The following is a 19,724-nucleotide window of genomic DNA, read 5'->3' on the forward strand; positions in this document are numbered from 1 at the left end:
GTGAGATGACACTCCATTCGGATGTATTCACCAGGTGAAAATCCTGGCTGAGCAAAGTGGATTAGCTCTCCCAACAACAGAGCCCTGGACCCTTACCAGCGGGCTCTGTGTTTGTCTGCAGAATTTGTCTTGTTGACTTTCTCTTCTTTCCTTCAGTCATCTTCAGTCCTGTGTTGTTCTGTTGTTTTCACCTCCACTCATCATCACTCCTCTCATTTGTCTGATCGTGACTCCTTAGTCTTCCGCTGGTTTGTTTGCTTGCTTGTGACGCGGATCACTGGGTTTCCCTGGTCGCTACCATGTCATCCCTGAGTGCGATCAATAACCCTGAGGACCCGCTAGCCGAGCAGGAGAAACCTGTCAATCTGAGAAGCGCAACTGAGAACGAGGATCCTTTCAGTCATGATGGTGTCGGCGGGGTGAAGTACCGCACTTTGGCTTGGTGGTAAGCGTTTATCCCTTCATTTAGATTCGCTCTCGTGGTCCGGACCTTGCTAACTGTTCAGGCAATGTGCAATGAGTGTGTACTGCCAGTATTTTCAACAAACCAGCTTTAATAACTTGTTACAGTCATGGTCGCAGAGACAATCTCCCTGGGCATCCTGTCCCTACCCTCGGCCGTGGCGTCGCTTGGCCTGGTTGCGTGAGTTATGATTGGTATCACCGACGGAGAGTGGCTTGGTGGCTAACTTAGCCTTCCACAGAGCCGTGATCCTCATCCTTGGCCTCGGTGCTCTGGCAACTTACACGGGCTATACCCTAGGACAATTCAAACTCCGGTATCCGCATGTGCACAGTATGGGTGACGCCGGCGAGGTCCTGATGGGTCGCATCGGTCGCGAAGTGCTAGGGACTGCGCAGCTGTTGTTTCTGATCTTTATCATGGGCAGTCACCTTCTGACCTTTACTGTGATGATGAATACCTTGACTGATCATGGCGCCTGTTCTATCGTGTTTGGCGTGATCGGCTTGGCGGTGTCGTTCGTCTTTACCTTGCCGCGGACGCTGAAGAAGGTGTCTTGGTTTTCAATTTCATGTAAGTCCATCCTATAACCTATGATAATGCAGAAGGCTTACAGTCACAGCTTTCATCAGCATCACTGCCGCAGTGTTGATCACCATGATTGCAATCGCGATTCAAAAGCCAGGTGACGGCCGTGTTGATGCCGTCGTTGACAATTCATTCTACAAGGCTTTCCTGGCTGTCACCAACATTGTCTTCGCATACGGTATTTCTGACTCTCCCCTTGAAAAAGAGAGACAAAGCTAACCATTCCAGCCGGGCACGTGGCCTTCTTCGGATTCATCTCAGAGATGCGCACGCCGACCGACTACCCCAAGACACTGTACATGCTGCAGGGGATTGATACGTCAATGTACACCATCTCGGCGGTCGTCATCTACCGCTATGGTGGAAAGGACGTGGCATCTCCGGCATTGGGATCGACCAGTCCGCTGATGTCCAAGATTGCCTACGGCGTTGCTATTCCGACGGTCAGCCGCCCTCCAGAACACTTGCATGAAAAGTACTGATAAGTAACGTAGATTGTGATCGCTGGCGTGATCAATGGTCATGTGGCGTGCAAATACATCTACGTCCGTCTGTTCCGGGGAACCGACCGCATGCACCAGCGCGGACTTGTTTCGATTGGGACGTGGGTGATGATCGGGTTGGTGCTGTGGACGCTGGCGTGGATTATTTCTGAGGCGATCCCTGTGTTCAACGATTTGCTGAGTCTGATCGTAGGTTTTTTTCATCTTGTATGTTGTTGAACAAGGCTAACTGTCGCAGACGGCGCTCTTTGCCAGCTGGTTCACATGTGAGTCCAAGTCCCACCGAGTCTAGACCCATCCCTGTACTAACCAATTCCTCAGATGGACTAAGTGGAATTTTCTGGCTATTTCTAAATTGGGGCAGATACTCCTCGTCGCGCCGCAAGATCCTACTGACCGGTCTGAACCTGCTCGTGGTACTCGTAGGTGGCTGTCTAGTAAGCATACAACCCACCACCTCATCACGATAACATCACCAGAATACTAACCAAACAGTGCGCCTTGGGCCTCTACGTCTCCGGGAAATCAATCCATGATAACCCCAAAAGCACCAGCTTCTCATGCTCCAACAATACTTGAACCAGCCGGCGACCGGATATGTGGAGCCGAGAGCCGATTGTCGGGTTAGGGAAAAGTGCGAGTCAGGCACCGACAGATTGGGTGATGTCAGTCCATGTGGAGGTTCTCTTATGTACAACTAAACAAGCAGGTCTTGTTTCAATGGTATTGTATTGAGAGCCAATGGCTAGCGCCGATATGGCAGCTTGCCACCAGCGCAGATGACGTCGCCGGATCCGGTCGGATACGCCGTTTACTTTGACATCATCCCACCAGATACATACATTAGGATAATGCATAATAAATACAGTAGTCAACGCACACAATATGTAGCGTAGGAACATCAAATCGAGTGCTTAGTAGCTGTGAATCCACCATGGAAGACACACGCACGCAGACTGCCTCCCCAGCAGAAGAATCTCGTCGCAGCCATCACTCCAGCAGCACCTTACCGAACGAGCACGATGATAAAGACATAGAGAAACAGCGTCTCCACGGCGGCATGGCCGAAGGCACAAAGGACAACAAAGAACCCGATCCCAACATCGTGGACTGGGATGGTCCAGACGACCCAGTATGTCCCTCCCCGACCCCATCTATACTCAAAACCCAATCCCAAACCCTAACCACCTACCTACCCATCACAGGAAAACCCTCAAAACATCCCCCGTCCACGCAAATGGCTCATAACGATAATCCTCGGCCTCATGACCATATCCGTAACCTTCGCCTCGTCCGTCTTCAGCACCGCATCCACCGTAACAGCGAAGCAATTCCACGTCTCCTCGGAAGTAATGGTTCTCGGCACGAGCCTCTTCGTGCTCGGATACAGTTTCGGCCCGCTCTTCTTCGGTCCCCTATCCGAACTCTACGGCCGCAAAATCCCCCTGTTCGTGGGCTTTTTCATCTTCGCTATATTCCAGATCCCGGTTGCCGTGGCGCAGAACCTCCAGACGATAATGATATGCCGGTTCCTGGGCGGGTTGTTTGCTAGTGCGCCGTTGGCGATTGTTGGTGGTATGCTGGCGGATATATTCGGTCCTGTGGAGCGGGGGATCGCGATCGCGGTGTTCGCTGGCGCTACGTTCGTGGGGCCGGTCGCGGGCCCCATCGTCGGGGGATTCATCACGATGAGTTATCTGGGGTGGAGATGGACGGAGTATATTACGGCCATTATGGCGTTCTTTTTTGGGGCTGTGGGGTTCGTGATTGTTCCGGAGACGTTTGGGCCTGTTTTATTGGAGCGGAGAGCGCGGAGGAAGCGGTTCGAGACGAGGAATTGGGCACTGCATGCGCGGTCGGAGGAGATGCCTGTTGATATCAAGCATATTGCGACTGTTTATCTCGTCAGGCCGTTTTTGATGCTTGTGAGGGAGCCGATCCTGTTGCTTGTCACGTTGTATATGGGGTTTATTTATGGGTTTTTGTATCTGTGTTTTGAGGCGTATCCGGTGGCGTTTCAGGAGTTGAGGGGGTGGAATGAGGGGGTTGGGGCACTGCCGTTTATTTCCATTGCCGTTGGGGTTGTGTTTGGGTGTTGTGTTATTGTGATTTTTACCAAGACGAGGTTTCAGAGGGTGTTGGAACGGGAGGGCCATGTTGTTCCGGAGGAGAGGTTGATTCCTATGATGATTGGGGGGGTGTTGTTGCCTGCCGGCATGTTTTGGTTTGGTTGGACGAGTAATCCGGGGATTACTTGGGTGCCGCAGGTCATTGCTGGGGGGTTTTTGGGGGCGGGGATACTGTTGATTTTTATGCAGGTATGTCTTCTTTTTCCTTTGGGTGTGGTGTGGTGTGATGCTGATGATGATGGTATAGGGGCTGAATTATATCATTGATTGCTACAACATCAATGCCAACTCGGCTATTGCGGCAAACTGCTTCTTTCGGTCGGGGCTGGGGGCGGGATTTCCGATGTTTGCTATTCCGATGGTGAGTTTTTCCTCTTGTCTATAGCTTTGTGGGTTTTTTTTTGGTAAACGAGACATGCTGATGGATGATGCAGTTCCATAATCTGGGCGTGCCGTGGGCTATGACCCTGCTGGGATGTTTGACGGCTATATTGTTCCCCGTGCCGATTCTGTTCTATATCTATGGAAGTAGGATTCGGTCGTGGAGTAAATTTGCGCCGACTGATTAGGACTGATGCTGTGGTAAGAGGAAGGCGAGTTTATGATGGAATATGATATATTATATTTGTAATAGGTAGTTAGATCTATTCATTTCGATGTCCATGAAGCACTGCAATTTATCCGAAAGATACTTTACACATCAAAAAAAGACACTCATATAACAAACAGTCCATTCAAACATGACCCAATCCGGTCAGTCCTCATAGTGACACAGTAGAGACATCCTCAGTCCAAGTCCCCATCTAACAATCAACACTAACAGACGCGAATGGAATACCAATACATCCCTGCACATCTCCCGCAAAGTTCGCCGAACTTCCCTGACAGTTATCCCCAGACCAGGTGGTGATCTTGCACTTGCTGTCGGCGGTACCGACGTTGAAAGACGCCCCGGGAAGGCTCACAAAGCAGGATTCTCCAGACCCAATGATGGCAGGGTTGGCGGAGGAACCTTCACAGTTGTTGCCGGACCAGGTGGTGATTGTGATGCTTTCGCTGCGGGCTGAGAGGGGAGTGGATTCAGCGGTGGTGGTGAGGGCCAGGACGCCCATGGCGGCGAGAGGGAGGAAGTGGTGGAGTTGCATTTTGCTTTGTTTGGTAGGATTTCTTTTTGAAAGAAAGATGTGAGGATGGATAAGTGGTTTGTTTGTGAGGTAATGAAGTATGTAGATGATTGAGAGAGAGAGAAGCTGAGCTGGATTGTTGTCGAGATGAGGAGCAAAGAAGACCGACTTTATACCTTCTTCTTCGACATTCCGCCCCATTCAGATACTTCTCTTTTTCCTACACTCAGGGCAGTGCAAGGCCGAACATACCCGTCTATCCCAGGCAGAGTCATCGTGAACCCATTATGATGGCTCATTTCACGCTTCAGTTGGATTCTTGGCCCTTCGAGGTGTAGATCTGTGATCATTTCTATATTGAGTATGCTGATCTGTGAGAAGTGGAGTTTTGGCCCCAGTAGGGTACCTGAGGGGAAAAGATATTCGGGCCCTTGCAGATCGGATGGAAGGCCTTAAGCTTTGGCCCCATGGAGCTTACTTGCCGTTCACTGTGTAGGAGGCTGATGTATTCAGAATAGATTCGAGTTACAAGGGGGTGTAATATGCTCGCTACTCTTTTGTGCTCTCATTCCTAGGTGATGTTGTTTGTTTCACTGTTGTGTTGCCTAAGTGCGCATTAGTCGAAGAGACTATCGATTATCTCAATTGACCGGTGGTACTGTCTCAAAATGCACGTTGTATCCGTATACCATAACAGAATAAATCCGCTTGATCATCAATAATCATGATCAGGGTGTAAGATAATCAAACTAAGCATGACACAAAAAGTACAATTGTTAGAAGGGGCTATACATAAGGACCGCGCTAGTCAAAATTGGGCATGTGAGTTGCGACGGGTTCAGATATTAGCGTGACAGAGTCAAACTGGGGCTGGATAAACAGCTCAGACGGGTTCAGAGAAACCTTGACCCTGAATGAGCTTATGCACATGATTTAATATTATCTCTTGTTGAGGCAACTGCCGGAGTAGGCATAGTCACATGCCTGGTACTCAGGCTGTCTATAATTCATCTCTTGTTTTATTTTACTAGGATACCTAAATAAGCACTAATTCAACTCATTCGTTCGCTTGCTTCTTTGTTATTTTATTGCTTTGCTAGTAATCACACTCCTCAACAATAGATGTTCCAAAATATTGGAATTGGTGTTCAAAAACCTTTATTTTGTATAGAAATCAGAATGTCGATACGCTTGCCGCTTACATTAGCTGCTGAGTAAGAGCAGCCAAAAGCGGGGTAGGATTCAATCAGTCAGTCAGTCAGTCCGTACAATAAACCGATCAGATCCTCGATTTTGTTAAAACATCGTATTTGTTCTTATGGATATCGTTGCGTCTCTCTATCCCGCTCTCTCAGAGCGCAAACCCCTTCCCACCTATTACACGCCTGGCTGTCTCGGTCTCTCCCTGGTACCTTTTCTAGTAGAAAACAAAGGCTTCTCAGCCTTCTCCACTTGGCCCTTCTTGCTCTACTTATGCGCCAGCTGGCCGTGCTTCACTACTGGTGATCCCTCTTCAGATTACTACAATAACAGCCATTTCATTGCCTTTCCGCTGTGGTACCTTGACTTTGTTTTCCTGACGCCAAGAGACGGCAAGGACGCGCCTGCGTTCATTGGCCGCCAACTTACAGATGAAGAGTGTGGGGATGAGGGGGGCGTTATTACTGCCCAGGGCCAGTGCTGGAAGGATTTAACGACGTTCTCACAGCGTGTGAAGTGGGCATTCAGGCTGATGCTGCCCGTGCATAGGGGAATTGGATGGAATTGGCAGGTGAAAGGTGTTCCTGCGGATCCGCATGCAAAGCTGCCAAGGTGGCAGTACGTGGGCTGGCAAATGTGGTGGGTGGTGTTCTACTACGTGCAATCTATGGGGACGTTAGCCGGACTGGGTCTAGGCTGTGCCTTAAGAGCGCAAATTAGATCAGATGAGCTACTCAAGACAGTTGTCGTCAATGCTATCGTGGGATGGTCGGGTGCGGTGTGGATATGGGATAGGCTGAATTGCGCATATCGACTTGCGGCTGCCCTGGGTGTTGCGACAGGAGCGACGGAAACTTGGGAATGGCCGCCTCTCATGGGGCCATTGAAAGACGCATGGAGCGTGAGGCAGATGTGGAGGTATGTGCCACAACCTACATAATGAGGCCATTAAAATGCTATGCTTACTTACACATATGCAGTGCAACATATCACCAGGTATGCCGCAGGGTGAGTAGAATCCCAAGACAACTGCATTCCAAGAGATGCTCATGCTAACAGAACATGTAGCTGCTATCGCAACCATCAAAACGTCTTGTTCGTTTCCTACGTCTCCGCAAGGGTGGTCTAGCATCTAGCTACAGCCAATTGTTCATCTCGTTTGGGATAAGCTGCCTTTTTCACCAGGCCCAGATGTTCAATGTCACTCGCCGCGACATGGGCGAGCTGGCCTTCTTCATGTCGCAGCCTTTGGCCATCGTAGTGGAGGACCTGGTGCGCTGGGCATGGAAGAAATCTGGCATCTCTGGAAAGAGCATATATTTTGAGAAGGTGGTCGGGTATAGCTGGACCTTTGTCTGGTTCTCGATGAGCCTACACTTATACATAAGTGGACTTGTGCAGGCGCGTGTTATGAAAGACTGGCTGTTTGGATATACACCTTTAGAGATTGGTGCTGATGCTAGACAGCAGCTACTTATGTGGTTACGTGTATAAGCTGAGTGGTGTGGGCGCTAGGGCATGCTGTGAGAGACTTCTACCCATTTCTCATCAGCCTTCGGTATATAATATTAACTTTTTTAAATTTACTAATTCTTATAACTAGACAGCCTTTATTCGGAGATAATTAATTATTAGAGTTTTTAGATATTTAAATAATTAATAAATCTTATTAAATACTTTTTTTTATAATAAAACTGGTGAGACTCTAACATCTATCATCTTTGCTAATAATCTCTGGTATACTAAATATCTCAGTCATTGCAAAAGACAATAAGGAGGAAAACCCGCGAGCATCCTAAAGGCCCCAAAAACAATAGAGAGAGCAGCTGATTCGGGTTCAGAAAGTGTCAGAAGAGGTTATTCAGTGTCAGAACTAACATAGTCTGATACTAAACCATCTTTTCACGTGATTAAGATCATCCAGTATCAGAAATTTCCTGATACTCTCGCACTAATTTGAAGTCGCCGCGAGTTGGACCCCCGCGAGTGAGACTCCTTCAGAGACGTCCCTGATCCAGACTCTAAGACACAGGATGAGCTTGGTATATGATTATCCTCGATACTAATTAAGCTCTGTGATATTTATGTCATCATATATTACAAATTAAATAAGATAACAAACCAAATTCCAGTAGCCTGATACTATGATAGTCACAACACTGAAAAAAATTTCGGTTATTATACGATTGAAATGTGAGTTTACAACCAGAAAAACTGATTTGGGTTCATGTCAGTCTAACTGAAGCAGTTAAATCACGTGGACGAGCTCATTCAGTATCAGAATATCTCTGAACCAGCCGCACTAAATCCTGAACCCGCCGCAGCTTGGACCCCTCAAACTTACCCTCTCCTGCATACACTGCTTGGTAAGCAACAGCAGGCCCTGGAAATAACCAGTAGATTAATTTACGTTAAAGAAAGCAACATCCATAACACAGAAAATAAGCACTAACACCTTCAAACATCATCCCATCCACCAATTACCCTCATAGACATGACGCCATCTGACAAATGTCTGATTTATCAGCAATAGCTAGTTACCCTATATTCCCTTCATGTATAGCTTCAACAACACTACAACAATTACAATCACATAAATAAACCCCTCATCCCCACTCAGTCTGACTCCAACCACATCTACACCCACATTCACACTCAACCTCCGCCTTCAAGAAAAAGAAGAAAATAATGCCCCTTAACTACCTCCTAACCGGCAGCACGGGCGGCCTCGGCTCCCTCGTCCTGGACTACTTTACCAGCAACTTTCCCCCGACACAAAAAGAAACCACGCACGGCGTATCATACGCCGCGTCCTCCTCCAACCCATCCAACAGTGACCGCTTCACCTCAAAAGGCATCCCCTTCCGCACCGTCAACTACGACGATCCATCGACGCTCGACGTCGCCTTCAAAGACGTAGAGAACCTGTTCTTCGTGAGTACGAACACATTCGACGTCGAGAAGCGCCGAAGACAGCATTTGAATGTCGTGGAGGCGGCGAAGAGGAATGGTGTTAAGCATGTACGTTCATCCCCAAGGCCTTATTTCCAGGCAAGATGGATGGAATAGTAATGCTAATGGTGTGATAGGTATGGTACACCTCTCTCGCGTTCGGAGGCCTCGGGTCCGATTCCAAGGCTGCGGTGCAGCAGGCGCATTATATGACGGAGGATATGTTGAAAGAGTATGTTCCCTCCCCTCCCTCCCTTATTATGATTGGTTTCAGTGGTATTGATGGTTGATTGGTAGATCTGGGGTGAATTACACCTCCATCCGCGAAGGAATCTACACCGAAGCCTTCCCACTCTTCATCAACTGGTATCCCCAATCGACGACGCTCTATCTGCCCTCTTCGTCGGGGAAGATTGCGTTCACACTCCGGTCGGAGTTGGCGGAGGCAACGGCGAAGTTGATGTTGAAGGGTGGTCATGATAGAGAGATCGTGTTGTTGACTGCGTCAGAGCCGGTTTCTGTGCAGGATATAGTGGACGTTATTAATGAGACGACTGATCGAGAGGTGAAGATCGAGGTAGTCGATCCGGAGACGTATGTACAGGTCAACGCGGAGAATGATATTGGGGGCAAAGCGGAGGGGTTCTTCCGGCAGTTGGTGGGGTGGTTTGAGAGTATTGAGAATGGCGAGGCTGGGTTTACGGATGGGTTGATGGGGGAGGTGTTGGGGAGGGAGCCGGTGACGCCGAGGGAGGCGGTTAGGGCGTTGTTGGAAGGGGAGAGGGATTATACGTGGCATCAGAATTATAGCAAGTAGTCAGTCTTTTGTATTGGTATTGTATATAATGAGGTGGCTAAGTTGGTAATGAATGCTTTTAATATATGTGGTGATATCAGAATCACACGCGGTTGTCTTCCTCTCGATCGTGTTGGGGATACCCTGTGTGCGTGTCGCGATACACGGTCGCTTCTCCGTCACCCTCTTTCTCTATGACATCTTCCTCGTCGGCTCCCCAGGTTGCTTCGCGCATGAATGGACTGCGGCGTCGGATCTCGGGTCCTTTCCATACTAGTACTACTGGCACAACTGATAGTGCTAGCCCAATGAATCCTAGTAATGACCCGGCCCAGCCGTACCCCAGGTTCTCGAATAGCTCGTAACTCGCCAGCGGCAGGAACGCGCCAAAGGAGTTTCGTCCTAGAGATGCCGCAGACAGAGCTGATGCAGCGTACTTCTCGTACGCATCTGTCAAGTAATTGACCACTGCCATGTAAATACTGTAGATGCCAATACCGGTGCACCCGATGCCGAGAGTTGGTACGATCCAAGGCACAGAAGGAGTACTGGACCAGCCATACCAGAACAGCCCGCCTGCAAACATCAAGCTGCCAATGATACTAGTATACAACCGTGCCTCCGGAATAGGTTTTCCCGGCTTCTCTTTGTTGCGTCTCGCCGACTTCAGATACAGGATGTCCTGTAGAGGATTGACGAGAGTGCCGATCAGCGCACCCACGGAGATCGCCAGCTGAATGGTCCCAGTTTGCAAAGTATTCATGCCGTAGTTGGCGGAGAAGGTCTGGACAACGCTGCTGAAGAAGAGATACAGGATGCCCCAGGCAAAGGAGATCCAGAGAGTGAAGAAGGCAACGACAGGCTCGGTGAGGAGCATGCGTGTAGGCCGTTCGAAGGAGATCTGCATCAGACGCCATACGCTGGTGTTGTCTAGCTCAGCTTCAGCGTAGATGGGGCGTTGCTTTTCTTTGCGGAGCTTCTTGGCCCGACGGACGAGGATCACGTCTGCGCGGGTTTCATACAGGATGAACCAGAAGATAGGAAGAAGACCCGTTAGGTAAATGATTTGAATGTAGAAGATCCAGCGCCACGGAGCAGTTTTGTGGATGGCTACGATGGCGGATCCGATGAATGGTCCCAGGGCAATTCCAACCACACTGGTAAATCCGAAGAGCGACATGGGGAGACTCCGCGCTTTGTCTCCGTACCAGACATCGCTGATGCTACCGCCGACGATGTTGATGGATACGGAGGAAGCACCACCGCCGAAGAACCGCGTTACTACGAGAGTGGCGTAGTTTTGGGCGAAGGCGGAGGGGAACAGCGAGATGATGAGGATGATGTAGGCGACAAAATAGCCGGGCATGCGACCGGAGGATTCAGTCAGGGGCACGAATATGAGAGGCCAAAAGGCCGCTCCCATGTTCCAAGATGTTGTGGCCCAGTAAAGGTTTGGAAATGGCGTGTTTTGGACGTGGAACCGTTCTTCCATCCAGTTGTTGCCGGAGCCGTATGAGCCGGCCGGGATACCAGTGAGGATGGAGCTATACCTGTTAGCATTGCACATTTGAAAACAAGGCTAATAGGACATACATGAAACACACTGTAACCGTGAGAAGCCATTTGTAGGATGTGCTCCAATTGAACCTGGTTCTGTTAGACTAGTGTCATAACAACTGCATACTTGACGCACGGATTGTCCGGATCATCCTTGCCATTCCAAGTATGGATCTCAAGGTCCTCCTTGTCACGCAGATCATTGTGGCTGACTACCCCAACATGGGGGTCCCGGCGAAAGAACGATCGTACCCTGCAACGTCAGATTAGTGGCTGTATGGACAGGGATCGCTTGGCAATGATTGGCAGACTAACCGTCCCAGAAACGAATCATCGAAATCATTGGTGTGCACCGTGCTAGCGCGGCGCAGCGACGGGCGTCTCTCCTCAACAGGGGTGGACATGACTATCTCTAGATGATTCCTCGCAAGGTATTTGCTTGACAGATGCAGAGATGAAGTTGAGTAAAATAGGGTGCAGAGACCCTGCAGAACCTGCATCGGCCGGCGGCAACATGTCGTCATGACCGACCCGGCCCGAGCAACGTCCATGAAACTCGGAACAACCAGGGGAATCCGACTCTTTGAGTGGTCAATCCATGTCTATCCACATCTGCGTAGGAGTGGATGAAAGGTGGAGGAGAGCTGATTGCCAAATTCTGTTAGGGCTTGGAATGAAGCAACCGGTTTCGGTCATGACATCATCACAGCTATGACTTCATCACCTCCGAACGAGCATATATAGTTGTCCCTGTCGTCGTATCTCGACAACATCAACAACAACAATCATCTACTGCATTTATCAAAGTCATTTTTACCTCAATCAACATGCCTATCCCCGTTCCCTCCGCCTCCAGCGTCCACGACCTCTTCAGCCTGAAGGGCAAGGTCGTCGTTATTACCGGCGCTTCCGGCCCTCGCGGCATGGGCATTGAAGCCGCACGTGGCTGCGCCGAGATGGGCGCCAACATCGCCCTCACCTACTCTTCTCGTCCTCAGGGTGGTGAGAAGAACGCCGAAGAACTTCGCAACACCTACGGTGTCAAGGCCAAGGCCTACCAGTGCAACGTCGGCGACTGGAACAGCGTCAAGAAGCTCGTGGACGACGTGCTGGCCGAATTTGGCCAAATTGACGCCTTCATTGCCAACGCTGGCAAGACGGCCAGCAGTGGTATCCTCGATGGCTCCGTTGAGGACTGGGAAGAAGTCATCCAGACCGATCTGACGGGTACCTTCCACTGCGCCAAGGCGGTGGGTCCGCACTTCAAGCAGCGCGGAACCGGCAGCTTCATCATCACCTCTAGCATGTCCGGTCACATTGCGAACTTCCCACAGGAGCAGACTTCGTACAACGTTGCCAAGGCAGGCTGCATCCACATGGCCCGGTCATTGGCCAACGAGTGGAGGGACTTTGCCCGCGTGAACAGCATCTCCCCGGGTTACATCGACACAGGATTGTCAGACTTTGTGGAGAAGAAGACTCAGGATCTGTGGATGTCCATGATTCCCATGGGACGAAACGGTGATGCCAAGGAGCTGAAGGGTGCATACGTCTATCTCGCCAGTGATGCCAGCACATACACGACGGGTGCCGATTTGATCATTGACGGAGGATACACCGTGCGGTAAATTGACCGCGGTCGGGGAGAAAAATAATGTTTATGACATGTATGTAATGAATATAAATGTTCAATTGTATCAATTGCTTGGGTTTCTTGTGTATCTTTTCGTATGGCTCGAAACAACCTGGAATGGCTGGGCAGGGTGGTGTAGCTCTCGGTTTATGGATACAACTGCGTCAGTGTGGATCTTTGGCTCGGACTCGGAGGGGCTGTGGGGTTCCAAGAACAAACAGCCACTCGTCTCTGCGGATCTCCACGGAACGCCAATCTCCCTGAAGATTCAGTCTGGGCCTGGTCTCACACTGATTTGGTGAGGGGATTCTGCATCCGTTCGAACCTTATAATCTGAGACGAGCTCCGGAAAGCCTAGAGCTTTACGCTGTGGCTGGTTCTTTGTTTCTCCCCGGAGCATCCCAACCATGTTCATTACCATCTCACACTGCCACATGCACAGCCAAGATAAACGGATCGGGAGGAGACATGGTAGGGAATGGTGAAGGTGACATGGAACTGAAGTTGAAGATGGCGAAGTTGAAGTCCAAACCCGTCAAACAGAAACAAACTGAGCAACACCACATCCGGTCAGGTGACAATATCTACAGTGAACAATAGCTCGAGAGAAGCAAGGGATGCGTACAAAACATGTCCAATTTAACTAACTTCAAAAGCTATGTGATCTTCAATCAAGCATGTCATAATCATCAGTCATTACCGTCAACTCTTGCCCACCTTCGCATCGGCCACCTCCTCTGGATCATCCACCACCTCTGCCAGATGCATCCGCGGCAACGTTCTTGCCAGTCGCGGTGGGTCAAACACGCTCTTCGACTGCAGGAAGATTTCGTCAATCTCCTCCAGCGACCGACCATTCGTCTCTGGGAAGAAGAAGTACACGGTCGGCACGATCACTGCGTTCAACACCGCGAAGATGATGTAGTATTGGTATCCGATCGTATCGAAGCCCACCGGGGTCACTTCAGCTAGGAGGAAGTTGAAGGTCCACACGGCAGCTGTTGAAACTGCACTGATGGCCGCTCGCAGCTGCAGTGGTGCGACCTCCGTCGCGTAGAGAAAGGTTAGCCCCGAGTATCCCACGGTGAAGATGAACTCGAACACGAAAAGGAACACCACCGCTACGACCAGCGCTGCGGTATCATCGGATCGGGACGTTGTTCCGGCTAGGATAGCCATCGAGGCGGACATGCCCACAGCACTCCACAGCATCAGAACTCGCCGACCGAGCCGATCAATTGTGAAGAAAGCGAGAAATCCGCCCAGTGGCTGAGTGAGGCACATGGCAGCAGCCAGAATACGTGATGGTATGGCATCCAGGCCTAGATATTGTTGGAAAATGGTAGTCGCGTAGAATGTGATGAGATTGATTCCGCACATCTGCTGGAACATCTGGCCTGCCGCAGCCAGCACCGTCCGATGGAAGAGTCGCTGTTCGCCCATGCTCAGCATGTCCTTCCACGATCCAGATCCCGAGAGTGCCAGCGACCGTTCAATGTCGCGCATAGCCAGGGTGATGCTTTCGTCGTTGGGGTCGACATCTGCCAGCGCAGTCAGGATTTCACGGGCCTCCTCGGTACGATTCCGCTTTATCAGCCACCGGGGTGACTCTGGGAAGAATATGATGAAGGCCATCACCATCAGCGACAGGACGATCTGGAAGGCGAGCGGGAACCGCCACGACACGGAGTTACCCGTGACGAAGTAGAATCCGAAGTCAATCCACAGCGATATGGTAATGCCCGCCCCAATGAAGATACCATCTGTCACCACATGGGCGCCACGCTTGCCCGCCTGCGAGATCTCGGCCTGCCACACAGGCACGGTTGCAACATAACCGCCCGTTCCCAGTCCAAGTACAACGCGTGCCACGATGAATTGAGCCAGTCCGAAAGAAGTGGCCATCAGCAAGGCCCCGATTATAGATATGGCCGAGGTGATAAAGATCACCTTTTTCCGGCCGAGGAGATCGCCGAGGTAGATGCATGATAGTGATCCGAATATGCCGCCGACGGTGTACAGAGCGACCACTGTACCTGTGGAATGTTAGCCTGGGAGGCATGTATGAGTGGCGAGCAGAGTGCCTACCCTGAATGGTGGAGTTGTAGTGCTGCTGGGCCCCAGTGGTGGTCAAGGTGTTCATCTGGGGAAACGTCTCCGCAAACGACTCCAGCGTGAGGAGACCCCCTGTCACTCCCTGGTTGTATCCATAGCACACAAAGGCTGGGCAGACGACCAGCCAGATGATGGCGCGATTCAAAAGAGCGCCGCGTAGGCCGAAGTATGGTTGCATGGCTAAGACATGCAGTAGAAGATTCTATGCAACGATCGCGACATCAGCCAGGATGTCCCCGCATGTAGTGATCAATTAGACTTGGCTCACGCCGTTGAACCCTGGTCTCCGGTGCGGACATTTTATAAAAAGGCGTCCAAGCATTTGCATATGGGTCGGCCATCGGCGGCGCCCGTCTGTCGCGTGGACTAGAGCATTTCGGACTAGAATAGGATTCCTGTAACCGAAGCAGTGCCAAAGTCAAAGGATCGCAAGAGAACAGGCATCGATCGCCAAGCTGGCAGGCGTGTGTCTTCCCCGCTGGACAATTTGAGATCGTCGTTGGACTTTTCTCCACCTGCCGGCTGCCCTTCCATCGGATCCGGCCGATGGGGTTGTTGGACCTCGGGTCAATAGCCAGTCGGGAGTCACTGGGCCGCCAAGACACCCCCAGAAGCCTCATTGAATTTGGTAATTGCCAGCGTGGGAGATAAATAGATAAAGAGAAGCTGGTGGTGCCCCATAATTGAGATAACAATGCTTTTGATGTTGCTGTTGTCCGATATCGCAAGAGAGAGCTGGGGGTGAAGCAGCTAGGAGCATCCCGATCGTGTCTAATTAGGCGATGTAAGCAGAACGCAACTCATATCTCAATCAGTAACGGTGCAGCATGTTTGCCAATCATCCCAAATTCGTGACAGCGAAGCTTAGGCAATTGCAGCCCACGTCTGGCTTGGCCAACGCAATTTGCATTGAGATCTGCGAACGGCACGGATACGATGCCCTGTTCAAACCAGTTAGCTGCTTTTCGACCACTGAGCGTCTGTACGGATGACTGACTGAACCTTCTTTCCCCGACCTCGGCTATTTTGAGAATATCGTCAGGTTCCGACTAGCGTGCATGCCAATCGCCAGGTCCTTTGAGATGTCTGTCTGACATAGGAGGCCAGGATGGGGGTGCCTCGAATTATAAGATATCAGAGGCTGTCTTTATCTTCAGCTTTATATGGCCATTCCGTATCAGTTTGAAGATATGGCTCAGGGCTGTTATTGGTGCTCTGATAACAATTCTGCCTAACGGGATAAGGAATCCTCCGTCCTGTGCAAAGGGCGATACGGGATCGTCAACGGACGGCATGTGTGATAGACATCGCGGAGAAAGTCAATCCCACGCGATTGGTCATGGTTTCGTTACAACTTCGTCTGTCTGGTTGGAATATCTCATGTAGCATATGAGGGGTTATAAATCTTTGGGTCAAGTGACCAAAGTTGAGTCGCCGTCAGCTTAGGTGTGTTGTGCTGGCAGGTTTGATGCCAAGAGTGCGTTCCTGGACCAAAGGAAGTGGGGTAAACGGGGAAGGAAGATAGAGTGTAGAGGTAAATATAAATGGCGTTAAGTCTCATTTATAGTACTTGGTCATGGGATTGCACGCGACCGATGGCATTGCGTCGCGGTCATTCATTGCTTTGCAGCAGTTCATGTGCCAGGAGGCTCTATATCAGTGACCACCAGTCCTGATGTGGTAGTCATCTCCCGACTCTGAGGTATTGACGGCGGTATTCCCATTATAGCATTAGCGGCCTGCAGGCTTAAAAGAATCCCTGGGCACTGGCTTGGGTTTGAGGCTGATTTTCTCTCCGTGGAACTTTTTAGGCAAATACTTCCATCCTGACTTACTTGTCGGTGGCTCGAGAGCACAGCATTTGGAGTAATACGGTGTGTGTGTTAATGGTATGAAAGCCGGATATATATATTAGATTTTAGTAGCGACTATTAAGGAGGACTAAGTTAATATAAGGAGTAGCCCACTTACCTTGGCAATAACGATATGAGTATAATCACAACTAGTAGATTGCAAAGGTGCGAAAGGAGAATACCAATGCAGCTGCTATAGATGACTGGTTTGTTGTCGTATAATGCCGACTCAAGCCTTGAGCAACTATCGACAACTGTGTGGGGAAGGTTTCAAGAACATCCAGGTTGTGCTAAGATATATTGCAAAGGTACAATGCAACATACATCAACTGGGTCCCATAGCTCAGTTGGTTAGAGCGTGACGCTAATAACGTCAAAGTCGAGGGTTCGAGCCCCTCTGGGACCATCTTTTTGCTTTTCAATTTTCCTTCCTGTGTGCCCGAACATCTCTCTCCACCGGCATGCTTGGCACCTGAGTGGGGTAACTGGCTGCAAGAAGCCAAGAACAACTTTTTGTTTATGATGTCATTGCTTTTTGTTTCTGCACTCCAAACCCCTCATACCATGGTAGGCCGCTACAGATTATTCAAATTGTTTCACCTACAATAAATCGCCGACTGTTATCAAAAGAAAAACCTCAAATGATTTATATAGCGCTAACCTGCATAATGTCCATTCTCACTGTTGGAAACCAACCAGCCTTCCAATGAACAGCTGAATCAAATACCGCTAATTTCTTCCTTCACACGCAACTAATATAAACACCATCAAACTAATATTACACACACACACCAACCCCCTTAACCCGAAGCAGTGTAGTAGCCCCTACTTAATATCAATCACCTTCCTCTCCTCTTCCACCTCTCCTCCAACCTTCGGCACCTGAATCGACAGCACCCCATCCGTCAACTTCGCATCCACATGCTCCCGGTCCACCTTGGCCGGGAAACTAAATGAGCGACGGAACTCTCCCATCGTGCGTTCCGAGAACCACCAGTTCCCATCCTCACCCTCCGTGCTGCGCACACTGCGACCTCTAACGTTCATTGTGCTGGGATCAGTGAACTCGATCGTGACGTCTTCTTTCTTGACGCCGGGGAGGTCGCCATCTAGGATGTATGCATCTTTGGTTTCGCGGAGGTCAAAGCGCGGGGAGTTTGCGAATAGGGAATCTGTAGCGGTGGATGTAGTGAGGTAGTTATCTAGGTCTGTGAAGGCGCGCAGGAGGGAGGGGACGGGACGGGGGTGGTGTGGCAGGAGGGACATTGCTCTTGGTGTTGTTGTTTGTAGATTTCGTAGATGGTGGATTGGGTATCTAGTGATGGTTGGGGTTGTTCTGAGTAGGTGGGTGGTTTGTTTGAGCATTGTTGGTGTCTTTGCTGTGATGGTTGTTGCTTGGCGATGAGATGATCTTATATTATTGTATGCAGTGGAACATGGAGGATGGATGGGGTGGTCGGGGGAGATGCTGTCATTTGTACGCGGGTGGCTCGCGCGGGGCCTTTTCGGATAGAAACTCCTAGAGAGAGCATGCGCCTTCCTTTGCTTTCTGAACATGCATCAAGAGATGGGGTCTTGAAGATGGGTCCCAAACTAAGTGGAAATCCGGGGATGCGTGGGGTTGGAAGTCAAGGTGGTCTTGGAGGGTGCCGTTCCATGGGTGGGGTCTACCGCGCCTGGATATCTATGCCGGGTGGCATGATGGTAGGCTTGTGACTGTCGTATCCAGAAGATTCTGGTGCAAGACAGTGATTCAGAGTAAAATTTAGAGCCACAGGACGTAGGGGAAATAGGTATTAGGAACGATGGAGGTACAGCGCCGAACACAGCGTCTCATCAACCAATCCTCATCGCCGCCTCCGCCAAACTCACACTGCCCAATTCCTGATTTCGAATTACACTGACCAGATAGTTCACCCCATAATCTGACGCTGCATGCACTACCACATTCTCGCCAAATCCACAATCCCGTTCCCCCTCTCCGGCCTCCACATACGCCGCATAACTGCCCTTCAGAATGCCATCTTTCTCCGACAACAAGACTCCCTTTGCATACTCCCTTGCTTGCAAGTAATCCGTGAATGTGCCCTGCACTATCACCTCCCGCACTGTACTTTCTCCCTCGATCGCATCGAATTCTACATTGGCCTGCACGACGTAAAATAGCGGGATAGAGATGCGGCCATCGTCGAGATCAGTGGTTAGCTGGAGCTTATTCTGTGTGGTATCGATGCGGACGCGGAAGGTGGTGCCGTCGGGCGCAACAGCGTAAATGGCGAGTCCTGTGCGATCGGGGAGGTTCTCTTGTTCAAAAATGTGGGCGCTAGTTTCATAGGTTGGAAAGAAGTCACGCTCGTAGCCGGCGTCGTAGAGACAGCTGTGCGCCGCGGCTTTGGCGGCGAGTAGACTGGTGTAAGTTCCAGGGATACGGAGGATTTCGACGAGATTGTTGGGGTTCTTATTGAGGCGTGTGATCGTTAAGAGAACGTGATAGATGTGTTCGGGAATTTTGGGAGGCATTATGGGATCTTTGGCGGTTGAGTTGAAGGTGTAGTATTGAGAAAGGATCAAGTCGTTATGGTCGCATTGAGATGTAGGGGCCACAGACGGTCGAAGATCATTCATGGGCCTGTCATGTTTTTAGACTATTCGGCGAGGCCTAGACGTGGCTATAGAAAGTCTAATTAGTGCGGTGCGTATAGCTGCTGATATCGGATATCTTCCTCCATCTGCTTGAGACGAGGATCTTACCATGCGGCCTGACTGTTCTGCATGCTGTAAATGCCCCAACAACAGGCTCCCACTGCATTG

General features: G+C 50.3%; 10 protein-coding genes and 1 non-coding gene across 11 annotated transcripts; 6 read left to right on the forward strand and 5 right to left on the reverse strand.

Moving 5' to 3' along the window:
• Positions 1 to 299: 299 nt before the first annotated feature.
• BO88DRAFT_392520 (putative neutral amino acid permease) lies at positions 300 to 2,214 on the forward strand (the record flags this gene model as incomplete). The annotated part of the gene is made up of 10 exons (XM_025705061.1): positions 300 to 445; positions 507 to 520; positions 571 to 643; positions 705 to 1,036; positions 1,086 to 1,229; positions 1,280 to 1,494; positions 1,546 to 1,743; positions 1,793 to 1,820; positions 1,876 to 1,991; positions 2,047 to 2,214. The coding sequence occupies 10 exons, from the start codon at positions 300 to 302 to the stop codon at positions 2,131 to 2,133; spliced, it is 1,353 nt and encodes a 450-aa protein (XP_025560673.1). The 3' UTR covers positions 2,134 to 2,214.
• A 274-nt stretch (positions 2,215 to 2,488) lies between these two features.
• Positions 2,489 to 4,286, forward strand: BO88DRAFT_392525 (MFS transporter; the record flags this gene model as incomplete). Its single annotated transcript, XM_025705062.1, has 4 exons — positions 2,489 to 2,686; positions 2,760 to 3,872; positions 3,931 to 4,044; positions 4,118 to 4,286. The coding sequence occupies 4 exons, from the start codon at positions 2,489 to 2,491 to the stop codon at positions 4,250 to 4,252; spliced, it is 1,560 nt and encodes a 519-aa protein (XP_025560674.1). The 3' UTR covers positions 4,253 to 4,286.
• A 200-nt stretch (positions 4,287 to 4,486) lies between these two features.
• Positions 4,487 to 4,828, reverse strand: BO88DRAFT_455788 (uncharacterized protein; the record flags this gene model as incomplete). The annotated part of the gene is made up of 1 exon (XM_025710889.1): positions 4,487 to 4,828. One exon carries the CDS (start codon positions 4,826 to 4,828, stop codon positions 4,487 to 4,489), a length of 342 nt encoding a protein of 113 aa, XP_025560675.1.
• Positions 4,829 to 6,093: 1,265 nt separating this feature from the next.
• On the forward strand, positions 6,094 to 7,566 carry BO88DRAFT_436975 (wax synthase family protein). The gene is made up of 3 exons (XM_025709594.1): positions 6,094 to 6,925; positions 6,988 to 7,015; positions 7,076 to 7,566. The coding sequence occupies exons 1-3, from the start codon at positions 6,126 to 6,128 to the stop codon at positions 7,499 to 7,501; spliced, it is 1,254 nt and encodes a 417-aa protein (XP_025560676.1). The 5' UTR covers positions 6,094 to 6,125; the 3' UTR covers positions 7,502 to 7,566.
• Positions 7,567 to 8,483: 917 nt separating this feature from the next.
• Positions 8,484 to 9,777, forward strand: BO88DRAFT_406551 (putative NmrA-like family protein; the record flags this gene model as incomplete). Its single annotated transcript, XM_025707180.1, has 3 exons — positions 8,484 to 9,028; positions 9,097 to 9,191; positions 9,257 to 9,777. Exons 1-3 carry the CDS (start codon positions 8,696 to 8,698, stop codon positions 9,774 to 9,776), a joined length of 948 nt encoding a protein of 315 aa, XP_025560677.1. The 5' UTR covers positions 8,484 to 8,695.
• Positions 9,778 to 9,817: 40 nt separating this feature from the next.
• BO88DRAFT_89616 (putative MFS multidrug transporter) lies at positions 9,818 to 12,156 on the reverse strand. The gene is made up of 4 exons (XM_025713237.1): positions 11,628 to 12,156; positions 11,449 to 11,565; positions 11,349 to 11,402; positions 9,818 to 11,299 (listed from the first exon to the last, which is right to left on the reverse strand). The coding sequence occupies exons 1-4, from the start codon at positions 11,861 to 11,863 to the stop codon at positions 9,859 to 9,861; spliced, it is 1,848 nt and encodes a 615-aa protein (XP_025560678.1). The 5' UTR covers positions 11,864 to 12,156; the 3' UTR covers positions 9,818 to 9,858.
• On the forward strand, positions 11,755 to 13,021 carry BO88DRAFT_406553 (SDR family oxidoreductase). Its single transcript, XM_025707181.1, has one exon. The coding sequence runs from the start codon at positions 12,140 to 12,142 to the stop codon at positions 12,938 to 12,940; it is 801 nt and encodes a 266-aa protein (XP_025560679.1). The 5' UTR covers positions 11,755 to 12,139; the 3' UTR covers positions 12,941 to 13,021.
• A 626-nt stretch (positions 13,022 to 13,647) lies between these two features.
• BO88DRAFT_344980 (putative MFS sugar transporter) lies at positions 13,648 to 15,238 on the reverse strand (the record flags this gene model as incomplete). The annotated part of the gene is made up of 2 exons (XM_025703279.1): positions 13,648 to 14,981; positions 15,034 to 15,238. The coding sequence occupies 2 exons, from the start codon at positions 15,236 to 15,238 to the stop codon at positions 13,648 to 13,650; spliced, it is 1,539 nt and encodes a 512-aa protein (XP_025560680.1).
• Positions 15,239 to 17,245: 2,007 nt separating this feature from the next.
• On the forward strand, positions 17,246 to 17,319 carry BO88DRAFT_t196. Its single transcript has one exon. It is a non-coding gene; the product is annotated as a tRNA-Ile (tRNA).
• Positions 17,320 to 17,738: 419 nt separating this feature from the next.
• BO88DRAFT_455794 (Hsp20/alpha crystallin family protein) lies at positions 17,739 to 18,179 on the reverse strand (the record flags this gene model as incomplete). The annotated part of the gene is made up of 1 exon (XM_025710890.1): positions 17,739 to 18,179. The coding sequence occupies one exon, from the start codon at positions 18,177 to 18,179 to the stop codon at positions 17,739 to 17,741; it is 441 nt and encodes a 146-aa protein (XP_025560681.1).
• Positions 18,180 to 18,722: 543 nt separating this feature from the next.
• Positions 18,723 to 19,664, reverse strand: BO88DRAFT_406556 (uncharacterized protein). The gene has a single exon (XM_025707182.1). The coding sequence runs from the start codon at positions 19,536 to 19,538 to the stop codon at positions 18,750 to 18,752; it is 789 nt and encodes a 262-aa protein (XP_025560682.1). The 5' UTR covers positions 19,539 to 19,664; the 3' UTR covers positions 18,723 to 18,749.
• Between the last annotated feature and the right edge of the window lie 60 nt (positions 19,665 to 19,724).

Source organism: Aspergillus vadensis (genome assembly GCF_003184925.1).
Source record: "Aspergillus vadensis CBS 113365 unplaced genomic scaffold BO88scaffold_19, whole genome shotgun sequence".
In the NCBI taxonomy this organism is placed as follows: domain Eukaryota; kingdom Fungi; phylum Ascomycota; class Eurotiomycetes; order Eurotiales; family Aspergillaceae; genus Aspergillus; species Aspergillus vadensis.

Bases quoted from the DNA above. Each gene is read 5' to 3' on its own strand.
- BO88DRAFT_436975 (XM_025709594.1), top strand. From the start codon at position 6,126: ATGGATATCGTTGCGTCTCTCTATCCCGCTCTCTCAGAGCGCAAACCC. The intron at 6,926-6,987 runs GTATGTGCCACA...ACACATATGCAG, and splicing joins AGCGTGAGGCAGATGTGGAG to TGCAACATATCACCAGGTAT. The intron at 7,016-7,075 runs GTGAGTAGAATC...CAGAACATGTAG, and splicing joins ATCACCAGGTATGCCGCAGG to CTGCTATCGCAACCATCAAA.
- BO88DRAFT_406553 (XM_025707181.1), top strand. From the start codon at position 12,140: ATGCCTATCCCCGTTCCCTCCGCCTCCAGCGTCCACGACCTCTTCAGC.
- BO88DRAFT_406556 (XM_025707182.1), bottom strand. From the start codon at position 19,538: ATGAATGATCTTCGACCGTCTGTGGCCCCTACATCTCAATGCGACCAT.
- BO88DRAFT_89616 (XM_025713237.1), bottom strand. From the start codon at position 11,863: ATGGACGTTGCTCGGGCCGGGTCGGTCATGACGACATGTTGCCGCCGG. The intron at 11,566-11,627 runs GTTAGTCTGCCA...CTGACGTTGCAG, and splicing joins GATGATTCGTTTCTGGGACG to GGTACGATCGTTCTTTCGCC. The intron at 11,403-11,448 runs GTGCGTCAAGTA...TAACAGAACCAG, and splicing joins AAGGATGATCCGGACAATCC to GTTCAATTGGAGCACATCCT.